Below are 27171 nucleotides of genomic sequence, written 5' to 3'. Positions count from 1 at the left end.
TGCATATCGTCTGCTGCTATTCGTTGAGTTGATTTGCCTTCAGGTTCGGATTATTCACTTGTTTGTAAGTACAGTTATATCATTATTTTCCTTCTTATGATATAGACTCTGTCTGGATGTGGTTATTCATTTTCATGGATTTAATTTGGCCCGCGCGGTGTAGCTAGCACTTGTAGCAGCAGCTGCATGAGTTGGTAGCGAATCGGCATGTACATGACTTGTGATCGTCAGGCAAGTTGAATTTTCATCATCATCATCGGCATAGTTCCCCCAATTTACCTCCAACTACGTCACTGTGTTGTTCACTTCATCATCATTCTCTTCATCTTTAAAATCATCAATTTGAAAATCCAAATCTAGATAAATTATGGGTTTTCTTTCAGTTCGTGATAGAAGTATTCAGTGACAGTGTGGAGAAAACGTACCCACGCAACAGGTTTTGCATGCAAGTGGAGCTTCACGTGGGAGAGCCAATCACGCCTCTCGTACAGACAGTGACGTCATCAAATTCCAGTCAATTCAGAGACCGATGCGAGGCATATTTCGGAGGGGCATTTAAGCGTTTTTTAATAGGCGATTTTCACCTTTTTGTAGTATTTTCGTTATTTTTGAATGACCCACTGATGATCCCCACATCATTACCTTTCCATTGATATATAATAAGACCACATTCATAATCAATATATTTCTCCTTTAAATATCAAGGGACAGTTGCCCCTGTGCCCCCTGTGGCACTGCCCCATTTTCCCAGAAGAATCTTGAGCAAACAAATACTGTATATCAAAACAGAAACTAATTGCATAAGTTTGCTAAAGCCACTTGTTCAAAATATTATTTGATTAGCCCAGAATACTGAGGCAAATGTCCTATCTACATGCATTAAATTAATACAAATTTCATTGTAAATAGTTCTCTTAAAGTTCCACTACAAAATCAAAATGTAATCCAGAATTATACACAATGGGGGGATTCCTGAGCTTTCAAACATTAATTATTGAGGTCTATCACACACATTCTTGAAATCATCTGCAAGATGTTTGTTGAGATAGATTTTTGTTTAAAATGGAAAAGTAGGTGTGAGATCAAGGACACCAATCTAGACCCTTTCTTACAAATAGCTGTGAAGAACTGTCATCAAGAATATATGCCTATGTCTTCTAAATATATCATTATGTCATTTGAGTAATTGTTGTAATGCTTTGTAAACTGATTTGACCTAAATCATTTAGGTAAACAGACAAAGTGAAAACTACTACAAAAATTAGTCCAATTGGACTTACAGTACATGCTGATTATAGGACAGTTCAATAGTACCCTCCACATAGGTGAAGACACTGGTGGATTCAGGGGGGGGGGGGGCACAGCCAGCCCCGTGCCCCCTTTTTCAGAGGCACAATTAGAATTTGCAATGTACAAATGCCGTTAAAACAGAAGTGTGCCCCCCCCCCTTCTAAAGTGAAAACTTTTTTGGGGGGGGTTGTCAAATTTTTCCTTGGGAAAATGTGCCCCCCTCTCGAAAAATCCTGGAACCGCCCCTGGGTGAAGATCTATGACTGTGATGGCATTCCATTGTTTAGACTGAATGGATCAATTGCAACATAACTCTTTGTAAGACAGGGTCCAGAATGATTCATTCAAACAAGTGTGTCAGCAAAAAATTTATCAAAAGGCCTGAAGATCACTTAGCACTCCATAGTTGAGTTTGATTGGCTTGATTACAACTCTGTATTTGAAACTTTTAAAAAATATATCGCAATGATGGTCTAAAATTTATCTTCCAGGACCTGAATGCACACTTATTTAAATATCAAGGGACAGTTGCCCCTGTGCCCCCTGTGGCACTGCCCCATTTTCCCAGAAGAATCTTGAGCAAACACATACTGTATATCAAAACAGAAACTAATTGCATAAGTTTGCTAAAGCCACTTGTTCAAAATATTATTTGATTAGCCCAGAATACTGAGGCAAATGTCGTATCTACATGCATTAAATTAATACAAATTTCATTGTAAATAGTTCTCTTAAAGTTCCACTACAAAATCAAAATGTAATCCAGAATTATACACAATGGGGGGGATTCCTGAGCTTTCAAACATTAATTATTGAGGTCTATCACACACATTCTTGAAATCATCTGCAAGATGTTTGTTGAGATAGATTTTTGTTTAAAATGGAAAAGTAGGTGTGAGATCAAGGACACCAATCTAGACCCTTTCTTACAAATAGCTGTGAAGAACTGTCATCAAGAATATATGCCTATGTCTTCTAAATATATCATTATGTCATTTGAGTAATTGTTGTAATGCTTTGTAAACTGATTTGACCTAAATCATTTAGGTAAACAGACAAAGTGAAAACTACTACAAAAATTAGTCCAATTGGACTTACAGTACATGCTGATTATAGGACAGTTCAATAGTACCCTCCACATAGGTGAAGACACTGGTGGATTCAGGGGGGGGGCACAGCCAGCCCCGTGCCCCCTTTTTCAGAGGCACAATTAGAATTTGCAATGTACAAATGCCGTTAAAACAGAAGTGTGCCCCCCCCCTTCTAAAGTGAAAACTTTTTTTGGGGGGGTTGTCAAATTTTTCCTTGGGAAAATGTGCCCCCCTCTCGAAAAATCCTGGAACCGCCCCTGGGTGAAGATCTATGACTGTGATGGCATTCCATTGTTTAGACTGAATGGATCGATTGCAACATAACTCTTTGTAAGACAGGGTCCAGAATGATTCATTCAAACAAGTGTGTCAGCAAAAAATTTATCAAAAGGCCTGAAGATCACTTAGCACTCCATAGTTGAGTTTGATTGGCTTGATTACAACTCTGTATTTGAAACTTTTAAACAATATATCGCAATGATGGTCTAAAATTTATCTTCCAGGACCTGAATGCAGACTTAGCCTAAAAGAAAATGACATCCCTAATACGATGAGAGCTATTGCCATTATCAAGGTGATTCTTAAGTTTCAAAACACAGGAAATACAGGCCTACCATCACTGATGTGACTTATATTCCTTCCAATTGTTATCATGTTTTCCTATAAGCAATACATTTATATTTCATGTCCAAGGAAGAAAATATAATGTAAAAAATAATCTAAAGGTAATGAAACACTATGCAGCATGCAGTTAAAAACTTTTTAGCAAAGAAAATTTTTCACAACTATGATTCATAATGAAGTAAATATGATGCTTGTTTGAAATAGAGTTAAAGTTCTTCATATCATGATTAAGAAAGCTTAAGATCTGTAAAGGTAGCTTGAATTAGCCTACTCATGATTAAATGACTGTATAAATTCAGGTGGTACATTGTTCAAATATATAATGTACCTCTCACACAAGATTTCTTATTTTGCTGAAAATCAGGATGACAAAAATATCTAGCAGGCATATCAGAATTTTTAAAGATGTTTTTAAACTTTGAATTCTTGAAAATCATGGGAGAGGGTGTCCCTTACTGCCCAGCCCTTGTACCAATCAGCACGTTGCAATGAGGTTCACTGTATAATGAAAGTAAAGTATCTAACAGATTACTTTCAGCATACGGAGGGCAGATCTGACGGTCAAGTATATCATTCCGATGGAACCGATGTAGCCATAAGAACCACGAGTCCTCTTCTTAGGATCTGAAAAGAGCAAATCAAGGAATAAGAAGATGGCAATGCTTGTTAAAATCATCTTTTAAAGTTTGTATGTGGATAAGTAAGCCTCTGGTGGCATATTATCATAGGAGTATTTTGCAGATACTTTTAGGCTTGTGGAACTTCATTGCCACTCAGAGAGCCATTATCATAATTTTCAAAATAGAATTTCAGTATTACAAAGTACAACTAATTCTGCATGATCTTCTCTACAACAAATAATACCCTCAGTCAAATGTTTTCACAATCAATTTCTGACCGCTTCAAAGAGGAATTTCACTGATTTAAAGGCAAAAGGTTTAGTGTGGTCCCAAGACCTTTGACTTGGCCACACTCATCTCTGTTTTGAACCATCAAACTCACATTATACAGAGCTGCCAACCTGAAAAAAGAACATTTCAGTATTTTTAAAGCTGAAATCAGTATTTTGATGATGACATCAGTATTTTCAATGAAATACCATAAGACATAAAACGGAAACTTGAAAAATCAGTATTTTGCATGAAACCATCAGCATTCTTCTTATTTTTCAGTACTAAATACTGAAATTCTGTACTACTTGGCAGCTCTGCATTATAGCAACAATCTTGCTACCCCATTTATTTAGAGAATGTAAAGAGCTGGGACTAGGAATATTCTTTCTTGTTATATCAGAATGATGGAAAAATTATTTTTTTATACAAGTTTCCACTGAATCCTTAATTCTTTCCCATGCATTTGATTTGATGTTGGGTTTCACATAAACCTACCTCCTGAGTAGTAGCCAAAGGCATAGCTAAACCTGCTCAATACCCATAGACCACCTAGACCGGCAGCTGCTCTCTGTCAAAATGAAACATGTTTTAATTTCTTCATTGTACTGAAACAGATGAAAAGTTCTTTATCCTATGATGTAGTATACAGTCTAACATTGTCAATATGGCTTCTGAGGAAGGTTCCTACATTTGCAATATCAGTTCAATTTCAATTCAATCTTTTTTGACCAATGCATTAAAAATACATACAAATTGATACACATTCCTAAAACACAGTATATAACAGGAATCAAACAGAAAGGAAACAGACCCTTATAAATGGCCGATCTTATAATACATCATTATTTAAGTACCTAAGTAATGCAATATAATCTTTCAATCTTTTTCTTTACAATCTTTTCTCCAAAATATTAAGTGATTGAACCTCCTTAAATGTAGATGGGAGGGAATTTAATGACCAAAATAAAAGGACTTGGTCTAACTTATTTTGGGAACATCCTGAAACAGGCATAGGCTAAATATTGTTAGAAATTATGGAATCATCTGGTTCTTTCAGATTATAATTCTATTAATGGCAAATATTTTCTTAATTGATTCATAATTGAATGATTCCATACTTTTGGATTATCATTTTTTACTGCACTGAAACTTAAATTTCAAGCACTCGGTGAAAATGATAAGATAGCCTACTTTCAGATTAACAAGTTTACAAATCCAGTGATCAAAATACTTAATAATAATAATAACAAGAATTTAGTCTATGTAGTGCATTACATGAATTCAATATCAGAGTGCTCTACAATGTAGAACATATATACTTGTTCATATTTTACCATATAACAGTATTTTGGCTTCAGGAGTAGAAAATAAGATCTAATTAGTTACCACATGTGAAGGTATGCCTAAAAATGACTGTAAAATTAGAACAAAATATAAATTACAAAACCCTCTTGGGTTCATTTAAAAACAAAACAAAATCATCAAAACTTACTGGATTTTCAAGCCCAGAGAAAAACAGCAGCATCAAGAATTGAGGATAGTTTTCCAATCTACAAAAAATGTCACAAAAATGGTTCTAGCAAGCATTTATTCACTAATACACTTTTATCAAAAAGCAACCAAACTCATGTTTCAGTAAAGATTTTTAAAGTAAGGTTAAAATCACAAAATAAGAAAAATTGAAAAATTAAGAGCTTACAGTGGTAACACTACTCCAAAGTGGCATTATTATCGTCTTGTTGATTTTGGTTGCTCAATAGCAGAGAATTTATAACATCACACTTTTTTCAGTCTTGAATTGTAAAAAAAAATGTCAAAACATTATGTATTAAGTTTATTTCCACATGGTTATTGATTTTTAGAATATCACACTTGGAGTATTTTAAAACCAGTGATGGATCCAAATAGGGGCACATCCAGCCCAACCCCCCCCCCTTGAGAGGCACAACAACTATTTTTTAGGGATATGCATACAGACCTGAGGGCCTGTTTTTGCTTGTCAAATTTTTCATTACATAAATCACCAAACATGCTCCCAGGGCTTTTGAAAATCCTGTATCTGCCCTTTTCAAACATACCAAGCTCAGAACTGATCTACTTACGTATTCTGATGAGCTCGCTGGATGCAGTTAAATTCAGGTTCAGAATCACTGTACATAGTGGGATACTGCAAAATAAAGTACCATGTCACAATCCGAATTATCAAGAAATTAGAAAAGTATAACATGAGAAATAATGTGATATATATTGGCCTCCTGAATAGGATTTCAAATAGAAAAGTAATTTGGTGTGGGTTAATGTTTATAATGAAAAGATGTACCATAGACCATAACTCAAAACTGATCTCCTCAATTGAATTTCTTTTTTTGTAAGCTTGGTTTTGTCTGGTTTCAATACTTAAAAGGGTTATAATTCAGTGTTGCGTATAAAATGCATGCTCTTATCAATGCTGATGTCATTTCACGAGGTAGCATGCAACTGATTTTTAAGCATTTAAATGAAGATTTAAAAAAAAGTTACATTCATAATAATGCTTAATCCTGCTATGAATCAACAATATTGTCTACACCAGTGTTTGCGTTTGCTTAGTTTAAAGCTACTGTATAATTGTATGAACATTAGCAGGCATGTTCAGCCTAGGCCTTGTTGAATAAAAGTGTTCATTTTGCATCCCAAATCTGATGTGGTAATTTCTCCCTTAATATTCACTATGGAAAGAGTTTCACCACTTTCAAAAATTTTGTAATGATATTTACTATAAGTTATAAAGCCTTTCACAACCCTCATCATCAGTGCCCAAACTCACCTCAACACCATACTTCTTGCGAGCCCTTCCAACTTGGATAGCCAGAAATGAAACCATGAAGGTACTAGCAGTTCCTACTAGCACCACATACCCATAATCCTTTGAGAGAGTTGAAAGCACAGTCATGATGACAAAGGCTCAAGTCTATAAAAACAAAAAAAAATGATAATGATAAAAATGATCATTATAATAATGATGATAATGGTGATGGTGATGATGATAACAGAAATATAACAACAATAACAGTGACACCAAACATAATCATTTAAGAGTACACACGCAGGGAGTTACAATACCTTAGCTGTGATTATTGATCAGTATTATTTTGGATTAAATTCAAATCTTTTTGATATAAATAGAATTGTCATTAACCAAATCTGATTGGCAGCAAACAAGGATATATTATCTGGCTCTAAATTTGAATAAAAGATGAAAGGCTGTTTGTCTTCAGGCCTATATATATATTTTTATTCAAGAATAATGCATCCAGCATCCAGTTTCAAGAAAGAACAAGATGAAATTGAGATACCTGTCTACTTGTGAAATACAAGTTCTATGCCCTGTTGCATAAAAGTTGTCATCCAATAGTAACAGTAACTTCCATGTAATCCTTGATTCTGATTGGCATGTTGATCACTGTTACCATGGTAGTTAGTTACCATTGAATTGCAAAATTACCATAACAGTAACTTTTTACTTTATGCAACAGGGGCCAGGGCATGATCTTCCCATCCTACTAGGAGGCCAAGTGACATATTTTCTATCTACTGTATAACAGAGACTAAGTCTGATTTCAAAGGCATGCATCCACAGTATAATTAAAGCCAAAATGCCTCTGTTCTTTTCATGCAGTACAGACAAATATGTAGGCTACACCTAGGGGACTGTGTGTTGGAGCTACCATGTTCAGTGTCAAGTTTGATCCTGTTATTGTCCTCGTGCAAAGAAAATTTGAGCAGTTTGGTAAACCAGCTCCCTGACAATACAAAGCAAAATTATGATTCAGACAGTTAAGCACAATATCATAACCTTGTTCATTGAATGAATGGCATATACAGAATTCCATTAGTATAGCGTACAAAGTTCAGTTTACACCAGAAAATGCAATGAGTGTGGGCGCATTTTGTACCGCATTTCTCTCTCGTAAGCATGATTTTCAAATAAATTTTCATTGCACCTGCCGAGTGCAATGGGCGTGGCCACAGGACACCCCTCGCTCCTAAATTACACATCGGATAGGGGTAATAAAATCTGAACGACTGCTATTATCTTGAACCCATAAACTAGACTTCGCTTTGGTATAATTAGCTGTCTATAATACATCAACGGATCGACAGTAAATGATTTACGATAAGGTTCATTCTCTAAACGAGGAAAACAACAAAAAATTGTTTTATTTTATAAAGTATTAAGACATACCTTTTCTTGATTGTGACGGCTGAATGCACTGACTGGTCTAGTTTGTACAGATATTCGGCTTGCCCGGTTTCAAAAGATTATATCCGGTCGATATTCCCATTGACAATGCGTGTAAAGTACGGTGTACCGTAGGTTGTTTTCCGACGCGACCGGAAAGCGAGTATCCGAAGAAGACGGTGAGTAATAATAAATAACTCATGACGCAACTGAGTTCAAAATGGCTGAAGTTGTGGAGCTTGTTCGTGAAATGACTGCTGAAGAAATGGGGCAATTTCGAGTTGAAATGGAGGATATGCTGCATGATAACGAAGAGCAGGAAATGGACATTGAAACCAGTGGGTATGATCGAACTTCGGTAATGATTGATGGTCATGATACAACTTCTAGAGACGCTGAGGGAGGCGATGGAGAATGTGACGATCGCGACCGGGTTGGCGCCGGTGGAGATTTCGCCGGTGATGGGTACATTCAGCATACAATATCTGCGGATCAAATCCAAATGCAGATCATGCCTGGCTATGCATTCATGCCTCGCGCTGAAAATATAGAAGGTGCTACTCTAACGCTTGAAACAAAAAACCCCCAAACTAAAAAGAAGGAAATAAAAAAGTTCCATTGTCACTTTGACTGTTGCGACAAAAAATACAGTTCGGCAGACACTCTTCTTTCGCATCAGAAGTCTCACCCGGGCGACTACAGCGAGGTTTGTTACGATGAAGATTGTGAGAAGGGAATGGCTGAAACAAGCCTCACTAAACAGAACAAGAAGGAAAAGAGATTTGTTTGCGACTATCCGCAGTGTACTCGTTCATACAGTACTGCCGGTAATCTCAAGACCCACATCAAAACTCATACAGGGGACTATCATTTTGTCTGTGAAGAGAAAGGATGTGGGAAAGCTTTCCTCACATCTTACAGCAAGAAAATCCATGTTCGAGTTCATACGAAAGAGAAGCCATATTCATGTGACAAGCAAGGCTGTGAAAAGTCTTTCAACACTTTGTACAGGTGAGCTGAGCCTGAGAAAGAAGTCAAAATCGGGTCTAGACTCTAGATCCTACATAAAATTTAATTTATTGTTTAACTTTACATATCTTATTTCTTTTGTCTGTTATTTCAGCATATGGGCAAGTCCAAGAATTTGCGCGTGTTACGTATGGGACATTTCAGAGGCTTTAATGACCTGAAAAATAGTGTTAAATGACTTTGATGAGATTGAATACCCTCATGATGGTAGACATCTAGGAGAAGAATAATCATGCAAAAAATGGTGACATTTGACCTTGACCTTTTAGCGGGAAAAGATGGGCGGTTACGTATAGGAATCAGAAAAAAGACAATTTCTGAAACATCTTTTTCAAGTTGAGAATTCTCTAAAAGTATTTCATTTGACAACTTGTAAACTTACTGTGATAAAAGTCACAATACTCTAGTATATCTAAGGCAAGTTTCATGTCATAAGCGAAATCCCTCTAATTGCAGACTCTAATTAAACAAATTAATGACATGTTACGTATGGGACAGTTACGTATATGGGACATTTTGTCTCCATAGAGAACGTACACAATTTTCCCATAATTAAAAAAATTGAAATAATTCAAAATATAGAAATAAGAGTTTCAGTCTTAAAATGTTCTATTGAGACATATTTATTTGATATGACTGAAGAGGAAATTAGCCATTTCAACATTTTTTTTCTTGTTTTTCATGGTTTCATGAATTTCTTATGTATTTCTATTGTTTTTTATTTTTGTCATATTTTTCCATTTTCACAATTTTTTTGCTTCAATTGTTTTCATTAATCAGTATTTATAACAAATCAGTCTTTAAAAACTAAAGAAAAGGTAAATATTCACTCTTTAGAGCACTCTTGAAATTTGTTTTTCTCCATTCACTTTGTATACAAATCTGCCCATTGACATTGTGTGTAAACGCCCCATACATAACAATTTTTTAATTAACTTTTAATTAAAAGGTGAACTCTATTCTGAAAATTTTTGGGGTATAACATTTTCATACTTTATAAATTAGAACTTCCCGGAAATGTAACAATACAAGTATTGTATTATGAGAAATAACTTAAAAAAACATCCTCAAAATGTTACGTATGGGACATTCCATCCTTGGACAAGACCTAATTTGCATAATTAATTAGATGACACCACTTTTTTTCCCCCTAAAGTAATAAGATGTTAGGGGGTCCATGTCCCACCTATGACTTAATCTCAAAAGTTTTGTTTGATTTTCTGAGTTTTTGTAATTGTCCCATACATTACGCCCATTTTACCAATTATGCAAATTACATGTAGGTGCCCCAAATTAGCATAAATATGCATATTATCAAATTTTTCTCAATGAAATTTTAAAATTCAACATTTGGGCTTTCTTACCCCACCAAAGATAAATTAAAGATGAAATTTTGCCTTCTACATGTAGGGTGACCTTTTCTAGGACTTGCCCATAATTTTAATTATTTGAAAATTTATTAGAAGCCCATCAAAACTTCATGACCTCCTACATGTACATGTACATATTGTATATAAATCTATATATTTATTGCGGTATGTACATTGTATTTTTCTGTGCTGAAGTGGTGAATTGGACTTTGGAACTGTTAAATATAATGACTCTTATTTTTTGTATTTGATTCATATTTCAGATTTTTTTCAGTGTGTGCTTGTGGGGGTGGGTGTTACATGTATGTATTATGATTTATCATGCGCCAAATCCAGTTTGCAGAATGACTAAGGAGCAATGGAAGACGGAAAGAAAGACAAGAGAGTAATAGATCTTACCTTACCTTACCTTAATACTCCAAATACTCTGGAAGTATGCTGAATCAGCTGTCAAGCTTCCAGGTCTATCTTCTTGTCAGCTTCCTTCATGCTTTAATAAGTTTAAGGAGGCAGTGTTTAATCTACATGTACCTCTGCAATGATGAATTAAAGAACTTGAGGAGTAATTGACAAAAAAAGAGTAAAAATGTTTAATTTTATTATTATACATGTAGTGTTCATATTAATTTCCCTATAATTATTATTCTGCAGTGGAGTAATTTAGATTATATTTAAATTTTCTTCTTTCTGGAACCCCCCCCCCCAAAAAAAAATGCTTTGACACCCCCCCCCCCTTAGATTTCAAGTGATGTTCATGTACATGTATGTGTATTGTGTACAGGTACTTCTTTTCAGTATTAAAACATGATCCATACTTCTGGGGTTATGTGATGACTCCTTTTAAAAATTCAATTGACAGTAATGTACAGTACCTTGCAGAAATAGGGGAAGTTACCTGTAGAACTCTTCAGTAGAATGGCCAGACATGATTCTGTTTTTTTTAATACACATGTGTCATATGGTTAAAGAGTATGGCCTGTATTTCTGAAGTTCTAAAGTTTAACTTACATGTAGACCATGGTCTAACTCTGCCAAAATTATGGGTAGCCAAAAATTAAAAAAAAATCTATTTCTATTAATATTTCTTATGTTTTTTAGCTTTTCATTCTCAATAATGGTTGTTTTCAGGGTTTATTAGTTCTAATACATGCACTTGTACACATGTTTCATCTTGGTTTGAGAATTTTTTTAAATCGGCTGCTCACAAAGTTAAACAATACCTTTAAAGTTTCACATATTTTTCTCAAAACAGTTATATGCACAACTTAGTGACATGCAGAGAGTTGGTGATGTCCATCACTCACTATTTCTTTTGTTTTTTATTGTTTGAATAATGTACAATATTTCAATGTTTACAAATTTGACAATAGGCCTATAAATGTAAAACTTGACTGAACCACATAATGTTAAACAGTGTTACATGTAATTCCACATGTTCAGGGAGGAATGGAATAAAACTCGATTTCTCATGACAAGGGGGAGAAAATCAGAATATTTCATATACATGTAATAGAATACAAAGAAATAGTGAGTGGAGGATGACGTCATTGGTCTACTCATTTGCATACCTATCAGGATGTGCATACATAACTTGCGTGAAATCGAGCGAAATTTCAAAATGTCATTTCTTATTATCTCAATTGGATGAAATTTTTAGTGTTATGCTTGTTGGATTTTTGCTCTCTTTCTATTCATACTTTTTTTCGGGTAGACTTGTCCTTTAATGTACCTATTTGTGCCCCAATTGGCTCTCCTTAGTAAAACCACAACTTTAAATCAGGGTTTAATTTAAACCTGAGTTCAGAATAAGGGCCTTTAATAGTTCAAGTTCACCCCACAAAGATGTTGGTTTGAATAAATAGAGAAAAATTAAACTAAGATAACACTCCCAGTGAACATATCAACAAAATCAGATGTTCATTGTATAATAAGAAAGTTATGACATTTTAAAGTTTCACTTATTTTTCACGAAACAGTGATATGCACAACTCATTGAAATGTAAATGAGACAGTTGATGATGTCTTTTATACCCCTTTCATAAACCCAATTATGCGGCTAATAGCAGCATAATTTGGTCGTAAAATTGGAGGAGGACAAGAGTAATCTGCATTATTTTGATGCTGCTATTATCCGCATAATAGCAGCATCGGGACAAGATTTTGAGTTTATGAACGCATTTCCAAATAATGCGGATAAATGCCATGGTGCGGTCACAAGGTCACCCTTTACCAACACATCCGCATCGGAGGGGGCCTGTCCAGTTGTCATGACGATTATCCACCTTTTTCAGGACGAGCGCTCGTAAAAATAATGCGGCTTATTTTCGGAGTTTGTGAACGCAATTTTTATTGAATTATCCGCATTACTCTTAGGCGGCTAATTGGAGGATAGGTTTATGAAAAGGGTATTACTCACCATTTTTTTTTTTATTGTTTGCATTATACAATATTTATTTTTTAGATTTTACAATAATGACCAACCTGACTGAACCATACATGTAGTATTTAATTTATACCAAAGTCCACATATTCAGAGAGGAATTAATCATTGTTTAGTAAGTTGTTAATTTAAAGTTTAATTAATATTCTATCATTCACCGCATCCAGCGGCTCCGCCACCCCTCTTACTTCAAACTTAATGTGCTATAGTTTTTGTTCCTGATATTTTATTGATCTACATAATTCATAGTAATATATTTGGCCTATAGTTCTAGTTCGAAATGAGATCTTACTCAAAAAATTTGGTCGAGATGCTGTGATGTAACAACAATTATCCATGGCATTGTGTGGAAAATTGTTCATACCCAACTTATGAAATGCGACCATTGTTTTATAAAAATAAATACAAAAGAAATAGTGAGTGAATTACAATGTACATGTATGTCGTCAGTCTCCTCATTTGCATACAGGCAAGGATGTTCATATTTGTATACTGTTTTGACATAAAATGCGAAATTTCTAAATGTCATAACTTTCTTATAAATATTTTACATCCGATTTTGATGAAATTTTCAGTGTTATGCTTGTCGGATTTTTCTCTTTATAATCTAATCACCTTTTTGTTGGGGTGGACTGGATCTTCAATACATCCATTCTCCCTCAAATTTCTGGGTTATTGATCTTCCAGTCAGCTACATGTATATTTCTGCAAGTCATCATTAGCAAGCCATCTCAAGGTTACATGGGTGCAGTGCATACACGTACAATGTACATGTACATGTACATGTACAACTGTACTACATGTAATGGGGGGGTCATTTTTATTATTTGGCTACCAGTCAATTTGACTATTTTCACCAAAATGTTCTGAATATTCTTCAGTTTTGTTTTCTTTTAATAAAAAAAATACCCAAAACAAAAACAAAAACATTTAGATACATGTAGCCTGTAATAATGTTCCTTACAGTATAGCCAGTGCAAAGTGCATACATGTACATGTCCCATACATGTACATGTACATGTAGGGAATTGTTAATGATTAAACTGAAAGATACATGTACCAGGTACTGGATTTGTTTACTATCTCATGTACATGTAGGCCTACTTGTACAATGTACATGAATGTTTGAAACCAATTTTAGTATGGTACATGTACATGTATTTCAATTCTGGGAAACTTGTCTGGGTTGCCGAGGTACATGTTCCATTAAAGAATCCTGACTATTGATAGTACATGTACCAGCGACAAGACCTCTATTTGTACATGTACACTGTTTCTGTGCATGTTTTATTCGACATGTAATTTGCACTGACGTCACAATGAGTAAACAATAAATGTACTCTACAGTGTACATTTAGTCTTTGGCCCATATTCCGATGTCGGGTTTAAATTAAACTCTGGTTTAAAGTTGAGGTTTAAGTCTGGAGAGCCAATTGTTATACATAAATCACTAACGGTAGATAAATCACATTTCAGCTCATTTGGCTTTCAAATCATTCATAATTGTCTAGGAAGTATAAATAGATGCTTGTCTTCACCATTGTTGAATCAGGAAAGAGCAGAGTAGACATATATTAAAGAAACATGCAACTTAATAAAAAAAAATTGACACTTTTGGCTTCCCATAATTTTAGCACAGAGTTTAACCATGGTCTATGGTAAGTTAACCTGACTTTATGGTCTGCATTCTTCTGCAGTGGGTTTTGTCCAAGATCTTGCGCGTGTTACGTATACATGTAGTACATTTCAGAGGCTGTAATGACCTGAAAACTAGTGTTAAATGACTTGGATTGAATACCGTACCCTCATGATGGTACTGTTGACATATGACCTTGACTTTGACCATTGAGAGAGAAAACCATCTGGCATGACGCATGGGATGCAGAAACAAAACATTTCTTTTTTCAAGTTGAGAATTCTCTGAAAGCATTTAATTTGACAACTTATATTACACTTGTGTGATAAAAAATCATAACACTTAGGTATATCAAAGGCAAGTTTCATGTCATAAAGGCAAAACCCTTATACAGACTCTAATTTAACAAAGGAATAATGCATTTTGTATGGGACATTTTGTCCCCATATATTTTTCCCCATAATTTTTTAAAATTCAAATAATTTCAAAATGGAAATAAGTAAATAACTAAGAGTTTTTTTTCTTTTAAAATGTTCTAGTGCATATTTGATATGACTGAAAAGGAAATTAGCCATTTCAATAATTTGTTTTCTTTATTTTTCATGTTTTCATGAATTTCTTTGGTACCGGGTACATGTATTGTGTTTATTTTTCAAATCTTTCCATTTTCATCATTTTGTTAATTTTGTATATCTTTGCTTTAATCATTTTGTAAATTCCATATTTATCACAAATCAGTCTTTGAAAACTAAGGTACATGTATATAAATCACTTTTTTGAGTGCATCTTTAAATTTGTTTCTCCATTCACTTTGTACATGTACACAATTTCATATTCATTTCCCCCATCAACATCGTGTACAAATGTCCCATATGTAACATCTTGTGCCATGAACATTACATTTTTTTATCTTTATTAAAAAGTAAGATAAATTTTTGAAACATTTTGTGGAATAACATTTTCATACCAGTACTCAATAAATTACCAGTAGAACTTCCTACAGATGCAACAATACAAACTTTTTCTGAGAAATAAAGCTTCCTCAAAATGTTACATGTATGGTACTGTATGTGTACATTCCATCCTTTGACAAGACCTCATTTGCTAGATGACACAACTTTTTTCCCCTCAAAACTTTTGAGGGTAAAATGTCAAAAGTAATAGGCTGTTCAGGGGTCCATGTCCCAGGGGGAGGGTTGGGGCACTTACATTGACAAGTGGATACCATGCGCGACCAAAAAAACATGTAAAAAGGATGTCTTTTTCAAGATAGTGCATGTTACGTACATAACATAATAAGGGTGTCAAAAACACTCAATGAAAAAAGGGTATCTATTTCACAAGGAAAGCTACGTGTTTAGGGTCAGATTTGCAGCGGTAAAAAGACTAAAATATTATGAAATGAAGGATGTACATGTACATGTACTTTTTGCCCAACAGTCAACGCTACATTTTTTGTCTGATTTGCGCGAGCTGTGGGAGGTACCAAGCCCAATGATGTAGGTAATGGTAAAACCGACGTTTGTGACATTAAAATATTGCTGTACTTGTTTAGGGGTTCAATTCAAGGAATACTGTACTTGCCAAGGGTATCGTTTTGTTTCCAATACTTGTAAGGGTATGGTTTCACACGCCAATACTTGTTAAGGGGTGCAATTTCAGAATATATGGAAAAATACTTGCTTAGGGTGTTTTTAGGAACCCCATGGACTTGGACTTGGTTGCGCATGGTATCCACTCGTCAATGGAAGTGGCCCCCGGGCCATGTCCCACTTATGATTAAATTTCACAAGTTACATGTATGCTTTCATTTTCTATGAGTTTTTATAATTGTTCAGTTAACCCCCATTTTACCAATTATACAAATTAGGTGCCCCACATGTATTTTCATAGTTTTCTTAATGAAATTTTGAAATTCAACATTTGGGCTTTTGTATTTCTACCGAAAATAACTTCTTAAAAATAGAGATAAAATTTTGTCTCCTTGGGTGACCTTTTCTTGGAAAATGCCCTACATGTAGATTTAGATCAGCATACTGTACATACATGTATGTACAGAATGTACCATCAACAGACACAAGTAACATTTCATCGGGCCTTTTAGCCCTAAAATGTAGTATGAACATATCACATGCAAGCAACGTTCATCTTTGAGATGAACATGTACAGTGTACTGTAGTCTGCACTGTAAACACATACTGTATGCTGCAGACAATTGAAGGTTTAAAGTACCGTAGCCATTAAAAAAAGAAAAAAAAGAAAGGAGAAAATACAAGATAAACATGGATATGATCATGTGTCAAAAAGGAAAGCAAAACATCCATAATGAAACTGATTCCAATAATATTAAGAAGAAAGACTAAAGAGCAATTTTCAGTTTCCTTTTCATAATTCACAATGTACATACCGGTACATGTATCTGGGAATACCAAGTTTAAGTCCTGTATTATGAGCATGTACTGTATCTAGATTTATCTAGATTGATTTTCTATAGTCTTTCCTTCTGGAACATTTGAAAAAGTATTTTACCCACAGCGTAGGCTGTATGTTTAGTTTTGGTAAATCAGATCCCCAAGAGTTTAACCCTAATACTCCGGGGGTGGGGGGGGGGGGCATAATGGCCCCCCTGTCAAATTTTTGGCCGTACAGTGTACTTCCTAACCGTAACGCCTTTAATATGACACTCACACACACACATACGCATTTGAAAATGCTTGACAAAATACATAAACTGAAAAACAATGAAGTGCATATATTTAATAAATAATATAACTACCACAACCTATCTTTTTTTTCAGGAATTGATGAGGGAATTCATATACTGTATACCAAAAATTGCTATTCCAGAGACTTTATTCATTGAGAAATGCCAAAATCTTTGATTTCTTGCATAAATAAGCTTAGATTAATGATTTTTCGTAAATTTAGTTATAAATACAATTTTATTACATAATTCTTTGACCCTTGTGCAAAATTTTGAGGCAATCGTGCGACCCATGGCCAAGATCTCGAGGGGGGGGCCTATAATGGCCCCTCCCTGGTAATTACATGCTTTGAAAAAAAATTCTTGGAGTAGGGTTTACTAACCAATGCTATGAGAATACAACCTTTAAATATTTTTATCTAGATATTGTTACAATTATTTGCCAACTATACTTTAATTTGTATTTACTGATGTTTAAATGAATTTTTTGTCGCTTTGTATCCTATTTATCATTTTGTTTTGTTTCAATGAAATTTAAGTCTTTGTTAATTTATTACAGGTTGAAGGCTCACCAGAGAATCCATACTGGAACCACATTCAACTGTGACGAGGAAGGATGTAGCAAGGTATTCACTACACTCAGTGATCTTAGAAAACATGTACGAACACACACGGGAGAACGCCCTTATAAGTGAGTATATATACATGTACAATTTATTTGCTTCCAACAAGAAGGGACTTTGGGTAATTTTAAAATATGACCTGTATTTCTTTGTTCAACTATTGAAAGATTTCATCGTAGGCTCTCCAGTGATGCAAAAATTAATTTGAAATTTCAATTAAAACTCAAAATATCAGCAAATAATTAAAAGGGGCATGAAATAATCCCTTCTTGCCAATGAATTATTTTATCAAACATACTGTTCATCATGTCAGGATGACAGGTATACGTACACATGTGTATTAGTTTCAGAGATTGGGCATTTTTTTGTAGAAGGAATGTGTTTTCTTGGCAGGATGTTTTCATGTGATGAAAGCACATGTACAGAGAAAAGAATTTAAACATCTAAAAACATAGAGACGAGTAGTGATCAGATAGCTTTTCCATTACTTGCAAATTTTCAGGGTCATTTTAAGTACTAGTAAGTTGAACTTTGATAGTACGTGTATGTTTACAAACAGAAGAATTGAAGAAACATTTTAAAGAGGAGGAAGGAAGTGTACACAACTCAGTACAAACTACAATTTTGTTTGCATGAATTGCATTAATGCACACTGCATGCAGTGTGCATTTTGGGAGCACGTGTACAGTGTAAACATTGCTCCTAGTAGATTCCACAAAGTCCCATCAAGTAAAATTATTATAGTCTGTACACTGTTTATTGTGGGAAGCACCGTAAAAAAGTAAAACTCATCATTTTTTTGTCACAAGGAAGTATAAAGCCCAAGGTTTTATGATTGATCCTTTGGAAGATTTAAGGAAATGATAAAAGAAATTGACAGTGTACTGACATTGGACTTGAATAAAATAAAAACCAATTTAATTGTACATGTACAACTGTAATATCGCATGGAGTTGAGTTGCAACTTTGTGTAGCCTTTAATTGAAGTGAGCAGGTGATTTCTTTATGTTGGAAGTCCATGAGATTGAAAGCCATGTCAGTGATCACAGTATCCCTGTTTTTTAATGAATGAAAAGACAGGTGGATTGTCTAAACCCTTGGACTGTTAGTAACCTACTTGCATTCCCCTTTGCTCATCCTTGTAAAGTAAATTAATATGTTCATCAGGTCGAACCAGATGTCCGACTCGCGATGAGCAAGTTTTGTTATTAAATTATTACCGCATTGACGTCATTTTCACACGTACACTGTACATCGCATGCATGTTCAGTGTTGGAACTGGGTTGGGTCTTATGAAAGAAGAAGTGCACAGTTGGTCTGAGTTTTCTAATTTCTTTTTATTTTGTTTGTTTAAGAACACATTGGAATATTGGAATGTCACAGGTACATTTTACAATATTGTACAAAAAAAGTGTTTTCTCTATAATGGGAATGACCTTTTTTTTAATTCACAGGGATTCTTTCATAACATGTGATTGGTGAAAGTTTTCTCACCTTGAATCTAAATGTTTGTAATTGTTTTTTAAAAGTCTGAAAATGATAATATTCTCTGTTACAGGAGTACGTGTACATTATTTTGCTTTCCTTCTTCTTGTTCATGTGCATTGATCAAAACTTTTTTTTCTTGTATTTTTTACTGGGTTTGTTTCAAACGGACTTCATACACTGCACAATTCAACCCCACTCTAATAATGTCATGAATGTACATTGTACAGTGCAGCAGATTTTCACTTCTTAAGCCAAAATTAGTATTACTGAAACTACCCTGAACAATAAAAGTTACAAGTACATTATTATCTATTCAAGAAAAGTGGTACTACATTACATGTACTTGTATCTGTAAGAGTTTGCACTGATATCATAGCCAGTCATTATAAGTACTTGGTCTGTACTGGAAAGTTCCATACTTTTAATTTCATTCTCTCATCTCAATTTGTCTCTGCACAGGTGTGACTTTGTAAGCTGTGGAAAGGCTTTTGTTGCCAGTCATCATCTGAAGACACACATACGAACCCATACAGGTAACTTTGATAGATTAGCATGTTCATGTAGTCTTCTCTTCTCCCCTCTCTGTCTCTTCCCCTCTATCGCTCTCTCTTTCATTTAGGAGAATGAAACCTTTGGAACAAGATAGCTTCTGTGAAAACAGAAAAATCAAAGAATTACACCAACAAAAGTTTGAGAAAAATCAGACAAATAATGAAGAGGTTATGAGCAATATATTGAATATTGCGATCACTAGTGCTGTGGAGATCCTCAAATTGGCATTGCGACAAAGATGTGTGATGTCACTTGTGAACAACTTTCCCCATTACTTTAGTATGTCTTTAACTTAAACTGCTTCTTTTATCACATCTATCATAGATCATGTGTTCTTTCTATAGGAGGCATGTGATACAGATTTTTAAAGAATACATCATGGATCAAGAGTTTGTATCACCATATTAGAAAAAGCAAAAAGAGACATTTTGGGGGTACAGTGTATTTTATAGTTCATCAAAGGGAAAGTTGTTCACATGTGACATCACACATCCTTGTCACATTGCCAATGGGAGGATATCCATAGCATAATAGTGATTGCAATATTCAAATGCTCATAACTTTCTCATTATTTGTCTGATTTTTCTGAAAATTTCTTTGTTCTTATTCTTTGATTTTTCTGTTTTGACACAAGCCTATTGTTTTAAAGGTTTCATTCCCCTTCAAAGTTGATGACAATGTTTGTGTACTGAAGTGCAATGTTTCCCAATGGAGGTCTAAAGTGTACATGTATGTTTGATGATGTCATTGATGTCCAAGTGTATTGAACAGTGAGAAGTACAATTTGGCAGGAAAACCATGCATTAAGGTCAAAGTAACATCATTTTGTGGTCCGGCCAAATTAACTTTTGATGCAGAGCAAAAATTAAAATAAAATCATATGAGATACATGTACATGTAGATGCATTGAAAGATTTCTGAAAAATCTCAATAAAAATCTGCACAAACTGCAATAACAATCTGCACAAACAGCCCATTTATATCACCACTATCTTATTTCACGCTCAAAATTTGAGGAAGATGTCTCTTTTCGATTGCTTCCTGAATTGATATGGTAACTTTGAACTTAGGGATAGACTTACGGTAACACAAAACCCACTTATGCACCAGTTAGTATCAGTTTGTGTATACAACTGTTGATCTGCAAGTTCTGGGGTTTTTTGCCTGCATTAATGATAATAATAATCATACTTCTAGCACTAATCACTTTATGGAAAGTCTATGCTCTACAGCAGCTTAGGCAGCGCGGGTGTTGCGCGCTTATGTGTCTCCAGGAATAGATACCTGCCGGGTCCCCATTTACCTCACCTGGGTTGAGTGCAGCAACAATGATTTTCTTGCTAAATTCTCTTGATTCTCCAGGTGAGAAGCCGTTCATCTGCCCACAGTACGGCTGCAAGCGTGCCTTCACCACACAGTACAGTCTCAAGAGCCACCAGAAGGGGCATGAGAAGCAGGATGGTGCTAGTAGCTCCACGATGGATACCGATGGGGATCATCAGGATGAGGGGGAGGAGGAGGGGGAGGCATCGGGAGGAGGTGATAGCCCTGGGGGTGATGGTAGAGATGGTGATGATGGAGACGTAGCTGAGAGCGGTAACGATGAGCAGTCGTTGGAAGAGCAAGTCGTTCAGGTAAATTGATGACTTGATTATTGAGCTGAATTCAGTGGATCCACATTTCGAGATGTATTCGTGTTGTGGAGCCAGGATGTGAGTCAAAATTTTGCTCACCATGTTTATTTGGCAGTGTTTAGTCCACTTCAGTGTTGGATTGCAGGAAAATATCGACCGAAGCAGCATTGTGCCGTCTGCGCCCTGTTGCATAAAACTTTTACCAGAAAAACTTTGTCAAATAAACAGAAACTGAGACACAAATCAAACATATACCAATGACAAAAACACAGTAAAAAAACTCTGGCAAAAAAAATTGACCAGAGTTGTTGTTCTTTTATGCAAGAGTCTCCTGAGCATATAATTTTACATGTGCAATATCAAATGAGATGATAGGCATTCATTTGGAGTGTTAAAACCTCCCATACCTCACTAATTTTGAACAGCAGTTGTTACAGAATATGTGCAGGACATTGGACTGTGCTATGATACCATTATACTGTATACACTGTATACTGGTAATCCTTCGTAGCTTTAAGTATGAGCCTTGGTGTTTTATTCAGGAGTTTATCATAATGATAATAATAAGGCATTTATGAGGCATTTACTATACATAGTACACTATATCATAGCGTTTACACAGTAGATCAATTTACAATGTCACTTAAAAAGCTACATGTATCCTGGATACAAGTACGTTTTCAACTGTTTCGTAAATCTAAGAAGACAAGTTTCATCTCATTCTCATTATTTTTTACTACAGGCTAGCAATGAGGTGGCTGCTCAGATACTTAATACACTGAGTGGAGTTCTTGGTATGGGTATATCTTCCTCCACTGAAGTCATCCAAGCATCCTCTAGCGAAACACCAAAGGTAGGTTGGCTTATATGAACATTTTGACCATAAATGTTTGCTGCTTCCAACAAGAATAACAGTAGAAAATACTTATCATTATTTATTTGGCCATAAAAAATACAAAAATTGTACAATGTAATTACCTAAATACAATTTGAAATCAAATAATTAAATATGGATAAAGTAGAAATGAAAGAAAAGAAGATAACGGTTTTTCCATGGGCCAGGGCTCGCAAAAGTAAAATTCAGTACTATTGCCCAGAGGCATGCGAGCCCTCATGGAACAACATATTAAGCCTGTGTAGTATTTTACAATGCATAAAGAAGATGTGTGAAAGAACATATGACTGGTATAATGAAATTAGTCAAGTACATAGCTACATGTATGTGGTTGCATAATATTCATAAGAAGAATTCCCTTTCCTACCCCACCCCCAGGTTATGTTCCATGAACATCTGTTGCCATGGTAATGGCATATGTTTCCCAGATAGTACTGTCACGGTAGGGCAGGGAAATAAATTACTGTTTGTGTGTCTTTCTCTTACCCCTTGTATTCTGCCTGTCAGTGTTTCTCATTTCATGCAACTCCACCTGTCTACATGTAATCCTCATTCTGCTGTACCCTTCTCCCCCCTTACTAATCCTGACGCATACTTGTCTGGACACCATTACACACTCACTGTCAAAATTACATTTTTCATTTATTTTAAAGATTTTAATTATTACTCCACTTTAACTTTGATAATTCATGAACTTGGAAATACCTGCAGATTCAAGACATCACTTTAGAGAATGGTCAGCCGATTGTTTTACAGGCTCCCCCTGTGGCTGCGCCCGCACCTTCCATACAGATACCCCAAGCTGAAACTCAGATGCAGGTCAAGCAGGAGGTGTCTAAAGCAGGTAAACAATCATCTATCATCTATCATCTAGACTGTATAATGCTGAGGATCAAATGTCAATGGTCATGGGGATCAAAGACGGGGGGGGGGGGGCTGATTCTGCATTTTGCAATAAATGCATTGTTTCATAACTTTGTTTTTAGTATCTTACAGTCCTGAATATTATCTTACCAATAGAATGGAATAAATCTTGAATCCCTAGTCTGAAAGGACTATTATGATCCATTGAGAGTAATCATCCATGGTGGTTATTATCCATAAAAATAGAAAACAATTGGTAATCTTTAAACTGTATCATCCACAGCTTCCACTTCCCAGACAGTGACAGTCCAAAATGTCCCTACCGGGGATGGAAACCAAAACCTTGTCATCACCATCAACCAGGGCGGCTCATCTTCATCAGCTCCTACCCAGCTGGTTATCACACCCGATGTCCTGCAGACTCTGGTGCCTAAACCACAAACCACTCAACCAGCGGCAGTTCAACAACCCGTGCAGCAATCTATGCCGCTGACTGCTAAAGTAAGAGGGGTGTTTCTAAATTGGGCCAGGGTAACTGGGCACTTTGGGCACTCTTAAAACTCAAATGCCTTCTGAAATTTCAGGTTGATTTGTCCAGGCAGTAATCCTGTATGAATTCTCTAAAATGTGAATTTTGTATCAAATCTAAGCCCAACCTCAATTCTAATCATAACCATAAATCTGCATTCCAACACTTCTGATTAGACAACCAAGCAATTGAATATGGCAGTGGTTGAACTGTCAAATGTGCCGAATTAGCTGGTGCCCTTCTGAAGGCATGTTGGCAATAGTCACAGCTTTGTCTTAGATTATTTTCTTGTACTTCTATTTGCCTGATTTCACATCAGTCTTGCTGATATGGGCAATCTAGCTAATTAGAAGTCAAAGATGATGAATGTATGACAGGTCAGGATTTTGTTTCTTTTTTTAGAGTTAACCAAGGTATCAAAGTTTTATGAGCCAGGTTCAAAATACTAGATTTGGTACTGGAGATGATGGGCCACCCACAAAACAGAGTGGATAAAGAAACCTGAACTGCTGTCAGGTTCAACACAAATTTGAATTTGGAATGAAGAAGAGTAGGAGAAATTGGAAATGTTTTTGGTGTATTTTTTTCTGTGTAACAATCATGTTTTGAAGCATCTTCTATTTTGTTTTGTTTTTTATATTTTTTTAAACAGTTACAACAACCTGCTTCTGCGTCCAGTGCTACCACCAATCCACCTAGCTCAGTAATTCAACCTCAGATGCACCCTCAAGTTCACATCATCACAGGAGGTATCGCCAACGACGAACGGACATTGACAGTAGCGACGCCTCAACCCCAAGCCCCACCCCAACCCCAGGTCATTCCTGCACGTCAGCATCCAGCCCAGCCTACTGCTTTACCAGTCTCAATCACTCCCCAGGGTGGCATTCAGATCTTAGGTGGATTACCCCCTGCAGGTGGTACCTTGGTGCAGACACCTGGTGCCACAGGGCTTTCCAACACCTATCTCATCCCTCAGTACTTTACAACTGGCAATCTAGTCGGTGCACAGATGGTACCACTAGAAATGGCTCAGGGTATGGGCATACCCCTTCAAAGTGTTATAATGCAACCACCACAGCCCCAGCTAGGTACCGTACAAACACAGCTAAATGGTACAGCCATGCCTACGGTTCCAGCAGGACAGCATATTGTATACCAAGCACCAACAGTGGCCAATGCTGCGCCGACCTCAACTGTTAATACCGTCAAGCCGATTCCTGCAACGCTTGCTGAGACTCCTAACTTGATGCATGGTCCACCAAGCACAAGCAGCCAGCTTTCAGACGATGTTTTCTCTCCTCCATCTGCCGACGCTGTTTCAAGCCGGGAGAAAAACCATGATGTACCGGTCGTGCGGGCTCCAGAAAGAAGCAACAGTTGTTCAACAGAAGCCTTCATCAATGAACTCTTGAGCAGCGATGTTTCCCAACCGCTTGATTACTCCCAGTCTCTCCTATCCGAGTCGGGAGACTCTTCCAAGATGTGTAACAAGTGTAGTTGTATGTGTGAGTGTGACTGTAAGCATGAGGTCAGGTCCCAGATCAGAAACATTGAAAGTATACTATCTGGCATGGTCGAGGATCAGAGTTAGCACTTTCCAGCTTCCCATGTCTTCAGTATTTGCAATTCTCAGATCCTGTCTTCAAGTTATGTACATAAAAGCTATACCACCCGTAATTCTGAGGTGTTTGAGTGCAGACTAGCACTATCCTAGCAAGAAACTTGACAAAATATCACTTTATTTCAAGTTGCTGAGATATATTGATATCTCAAGCCAGTCTGTTGGTGTGTGACTGCATCCTCTCTGAACTAATTCTAGGGTATCTTCCCCTAGAGCCCCCCCAAAAAGTGAAAAGAAATGGCAAACATATATCACATTTTACTGTGATATATTTAGAAAAATTTATTTTCTTTTTCCTGACGCTTTTACTTTATTTCTGCTTTTTTTTGTCCTCTGGAATTCTAGTATAAATATATTTTCTGGCATTAATATATTTTGCAAATGATTATAAACAAATGCAAAATACAAACTTCAACAAAATATGGTTAGTCCTATACGACATTGTACGATGCAAGGTATAAAAGTGTTTGTTTAAATTTACAATTTTATCTATGCATAGACCATGAGAACAAAACAAATAGATCTCTCTATCCGCCATTGTCAATATTTCAGATGTCTTACAAATCATTTCCATTCTCTTAGCTCTTTCTTGCCATCACTTTTTCTAAAGACTGTTATTTTCTTTGGTATTGGTAATTTCTGGTGCATGCAAAGATGATTTTCAAAAATGAAACCAGCAAGAATTGATAATGTTCTATTTTTAGATCTTCTTGTGTTTGCCAGCCTTTTGGTGGGTTTAAAATTGAGTGAAAATTGCATTGACTTTTTACTCAATAGCTGATTTCCTGGTGTTCATGCTTATCACTTTGTCTCCTGATATGTTCTGTTTAAAAGCGATTCTTCTGTTATAACTAATTCAAGATATGTGTTTGCATTCCTCTTACTTTATTTTGTTGTCTTTTAAATCATGTTTAAATAGGAATATGATGATTGTATTGCAACATACATGTTATCTTTGTTTAGGTACCTGGATATTTGGCAATTGCTCCTGATTGGAAATCTACATATTAAGCAAGACATACACCCTAATCTAAAACAGTTATCTTCACATTATTTAAACCAAACCCTGTCATGACCCTGTCCCCATGAATGTATTCAGTGAAGTCAATTTAGGGCCCCGTCTTACAAAGAGCTATAATGATCCGATAAAGCTCAAGTATATGGAAATCCATCAATGTCATAATATTTACTTGAAATTTGCACAATGTCCTATGCAAACAAAAATGCAAGAGTGCTCTGAATTTTCAAGAAAACTATGAATTTATGAATCGACATCATATATAGAAAATGAACAAACATGCACTTTATGTTGAAGTTGCTGGCTTTCCATAGCTGTAGTTGATTGGATCAATCGCAATTCTTTTTAAGAGGGGGCCCTGGAGCAATCATCACTTTAGGAAATATCAAGGGAGCATATCATGAAAGGACTAGTCAGATGTTAATTCAGCATAGTCAGACACTAGTGCTTCTTGACCAACATGTGGGTACCGTGTTAGTATGAGTTACCATTGATCAGGATCAACCACAAATATGGAAAGCCAACAACGTCAACGTCTAAAATAAATAATTGCTGACAATATTTTCAAAATATTATATATGTTCATGCACTCATCGTTTTCTTAGAAATTTAGTGTGCTCCTTTGTTACCAAGTCCTAGGACATT

At 35.7% G+C, this 27171-nt stretch overlaps 2 protein-coding genes and 1 long non-coding RNA gene across 3 annotated transcripts; 1 reads left to right on the top strand and 2 right to left on the bottom strand.

Annotated features, from left to right (window-relative positions):
- Positions 1-697: 697 nt before the first annotated feature.
- Positions 698-3216, bottom strand: LOC121413362. Its single transcript, XR_005969732.1, has 2 exons — positions 2888-3216; positions 698-1784 (listed from the first exon to the last, which is right to left on the bottom strand). It is a non-coding gene; the product is annotated as an uncharacterized LOC121413362 (long non-coding RNA).
- A 45-nt stretch (positions 3217-3261) lies between these two features.
- On the bottom strand, positions 3262-6844 carry LOC121413361 (microsomal glutathione S-transferase 3-like). Its single transcript, XM_041606154.1, has 5 exons — positions 6705-6844; positions 6001-6065; positions 5391-5448; positions 4394-4466; positions 3262-3629 (listed from the first exon to the last, which is right to left on the bottom strand). Exons 1-5 carry the CDS (start codon positions 6828-6830, stop codon positions 3526-3528), a joined length of 426 nt encoding a protein of 141 aa, XP_041462088.1. The 5' UTR covers positions 6831-6844; the 3' UTR covers positions 3262-3525.
- A 1294-nt stretch (positions 6845-8138) lies between these two features.
- Positions 8139-25799, top strand: LOC121413360 (metal regulatory transcription factor 1-like). The gene is made up of 8 exons (XM_041606152.1): positions 8139-9131; positions 17859-17990; positions 19870-19943; positions 21325-21596; positions 22339-22449; positions 23203-23335; positions 23639-23856; positions 24537-25799. The coding sequence occupies exons 1-8, from the start codon at positions 8341-8343 to the stop codon at positions 25476-25478; spliced, it is 2673 nt and encodes an 890-aa protein (XP_041462086.1). The 5' UTR covers positions 8139-8340; the 3' UTR covers positions 25479-25799.
- Positions 25800-27171: the final 1372 nt, after the last annotated feature.

Source organism: Lytechinus variegatus, chromosome 4 (genome assembly GCF_018143015.1).
Source record: "Lytechinus variegatus isolate NC3 chromosome 4, Lvar_3.0, whole genome shotgun sequence".
Taxonomy (NCBI): Eukaryota; Metazoa; Echinodermata; class Echinoidea; order Temnopleuroida; family Toxopneustidae; genus Lytechinus; species Lytechinus variegatus.
Note: the sequence above shows the minus strand (reverse complement) of the source record. Positions and strands in the feature narration are given on the sequence as shown.

Excerpts from the sequence above, each read along its gene's own strand:
- LOC121413361 (XM_041606154.1), bottom strand. The coding sequence starts at position 6,830 with ATGACTGTGCTTTCAACTCTCTCAAAGGATTATGGGTATGTGGTGCTA. Across the intron at positions 6,066-6,704 it reads GCAAGAAGTATGGTGTTGAG|TATCCCACTATGTACAGTGA; the intron begins GTGAGTTTGGGC and ends TTTATTTTGCAG. Across the intron at positions 3,630-4,393 it reads CTTTGGCTACTACTCAGGAG|ATCCTAAGAAGAGGACTCGT; the intron begins GTAGGTTTATGT and ends TGCTCTTTTCAG.
- LOC121413360 (XM_041606152.1), top strand. The coding sequence starts at position 8,341 with ATGGCTGAAGTTGTGGAGCTTGTTCGTGAAATGACTGCTGAAGAAATG. Across the intron at positions 19,944-21,324 it reads ACACATACGAACCCATACAG|GTGAGAAGCCGTTCATCTGC; the intron begins GTAACTTTGATA and ends TTGATTCTCCAG. Across the intron at positions 22,450-23,202 it reads CCTCTAGCGAAACACCAAAG|ATTCAAGACATCACTTTAGA; the intron begins GTAGGTTGGCTT and ends AAATACCTGCAG.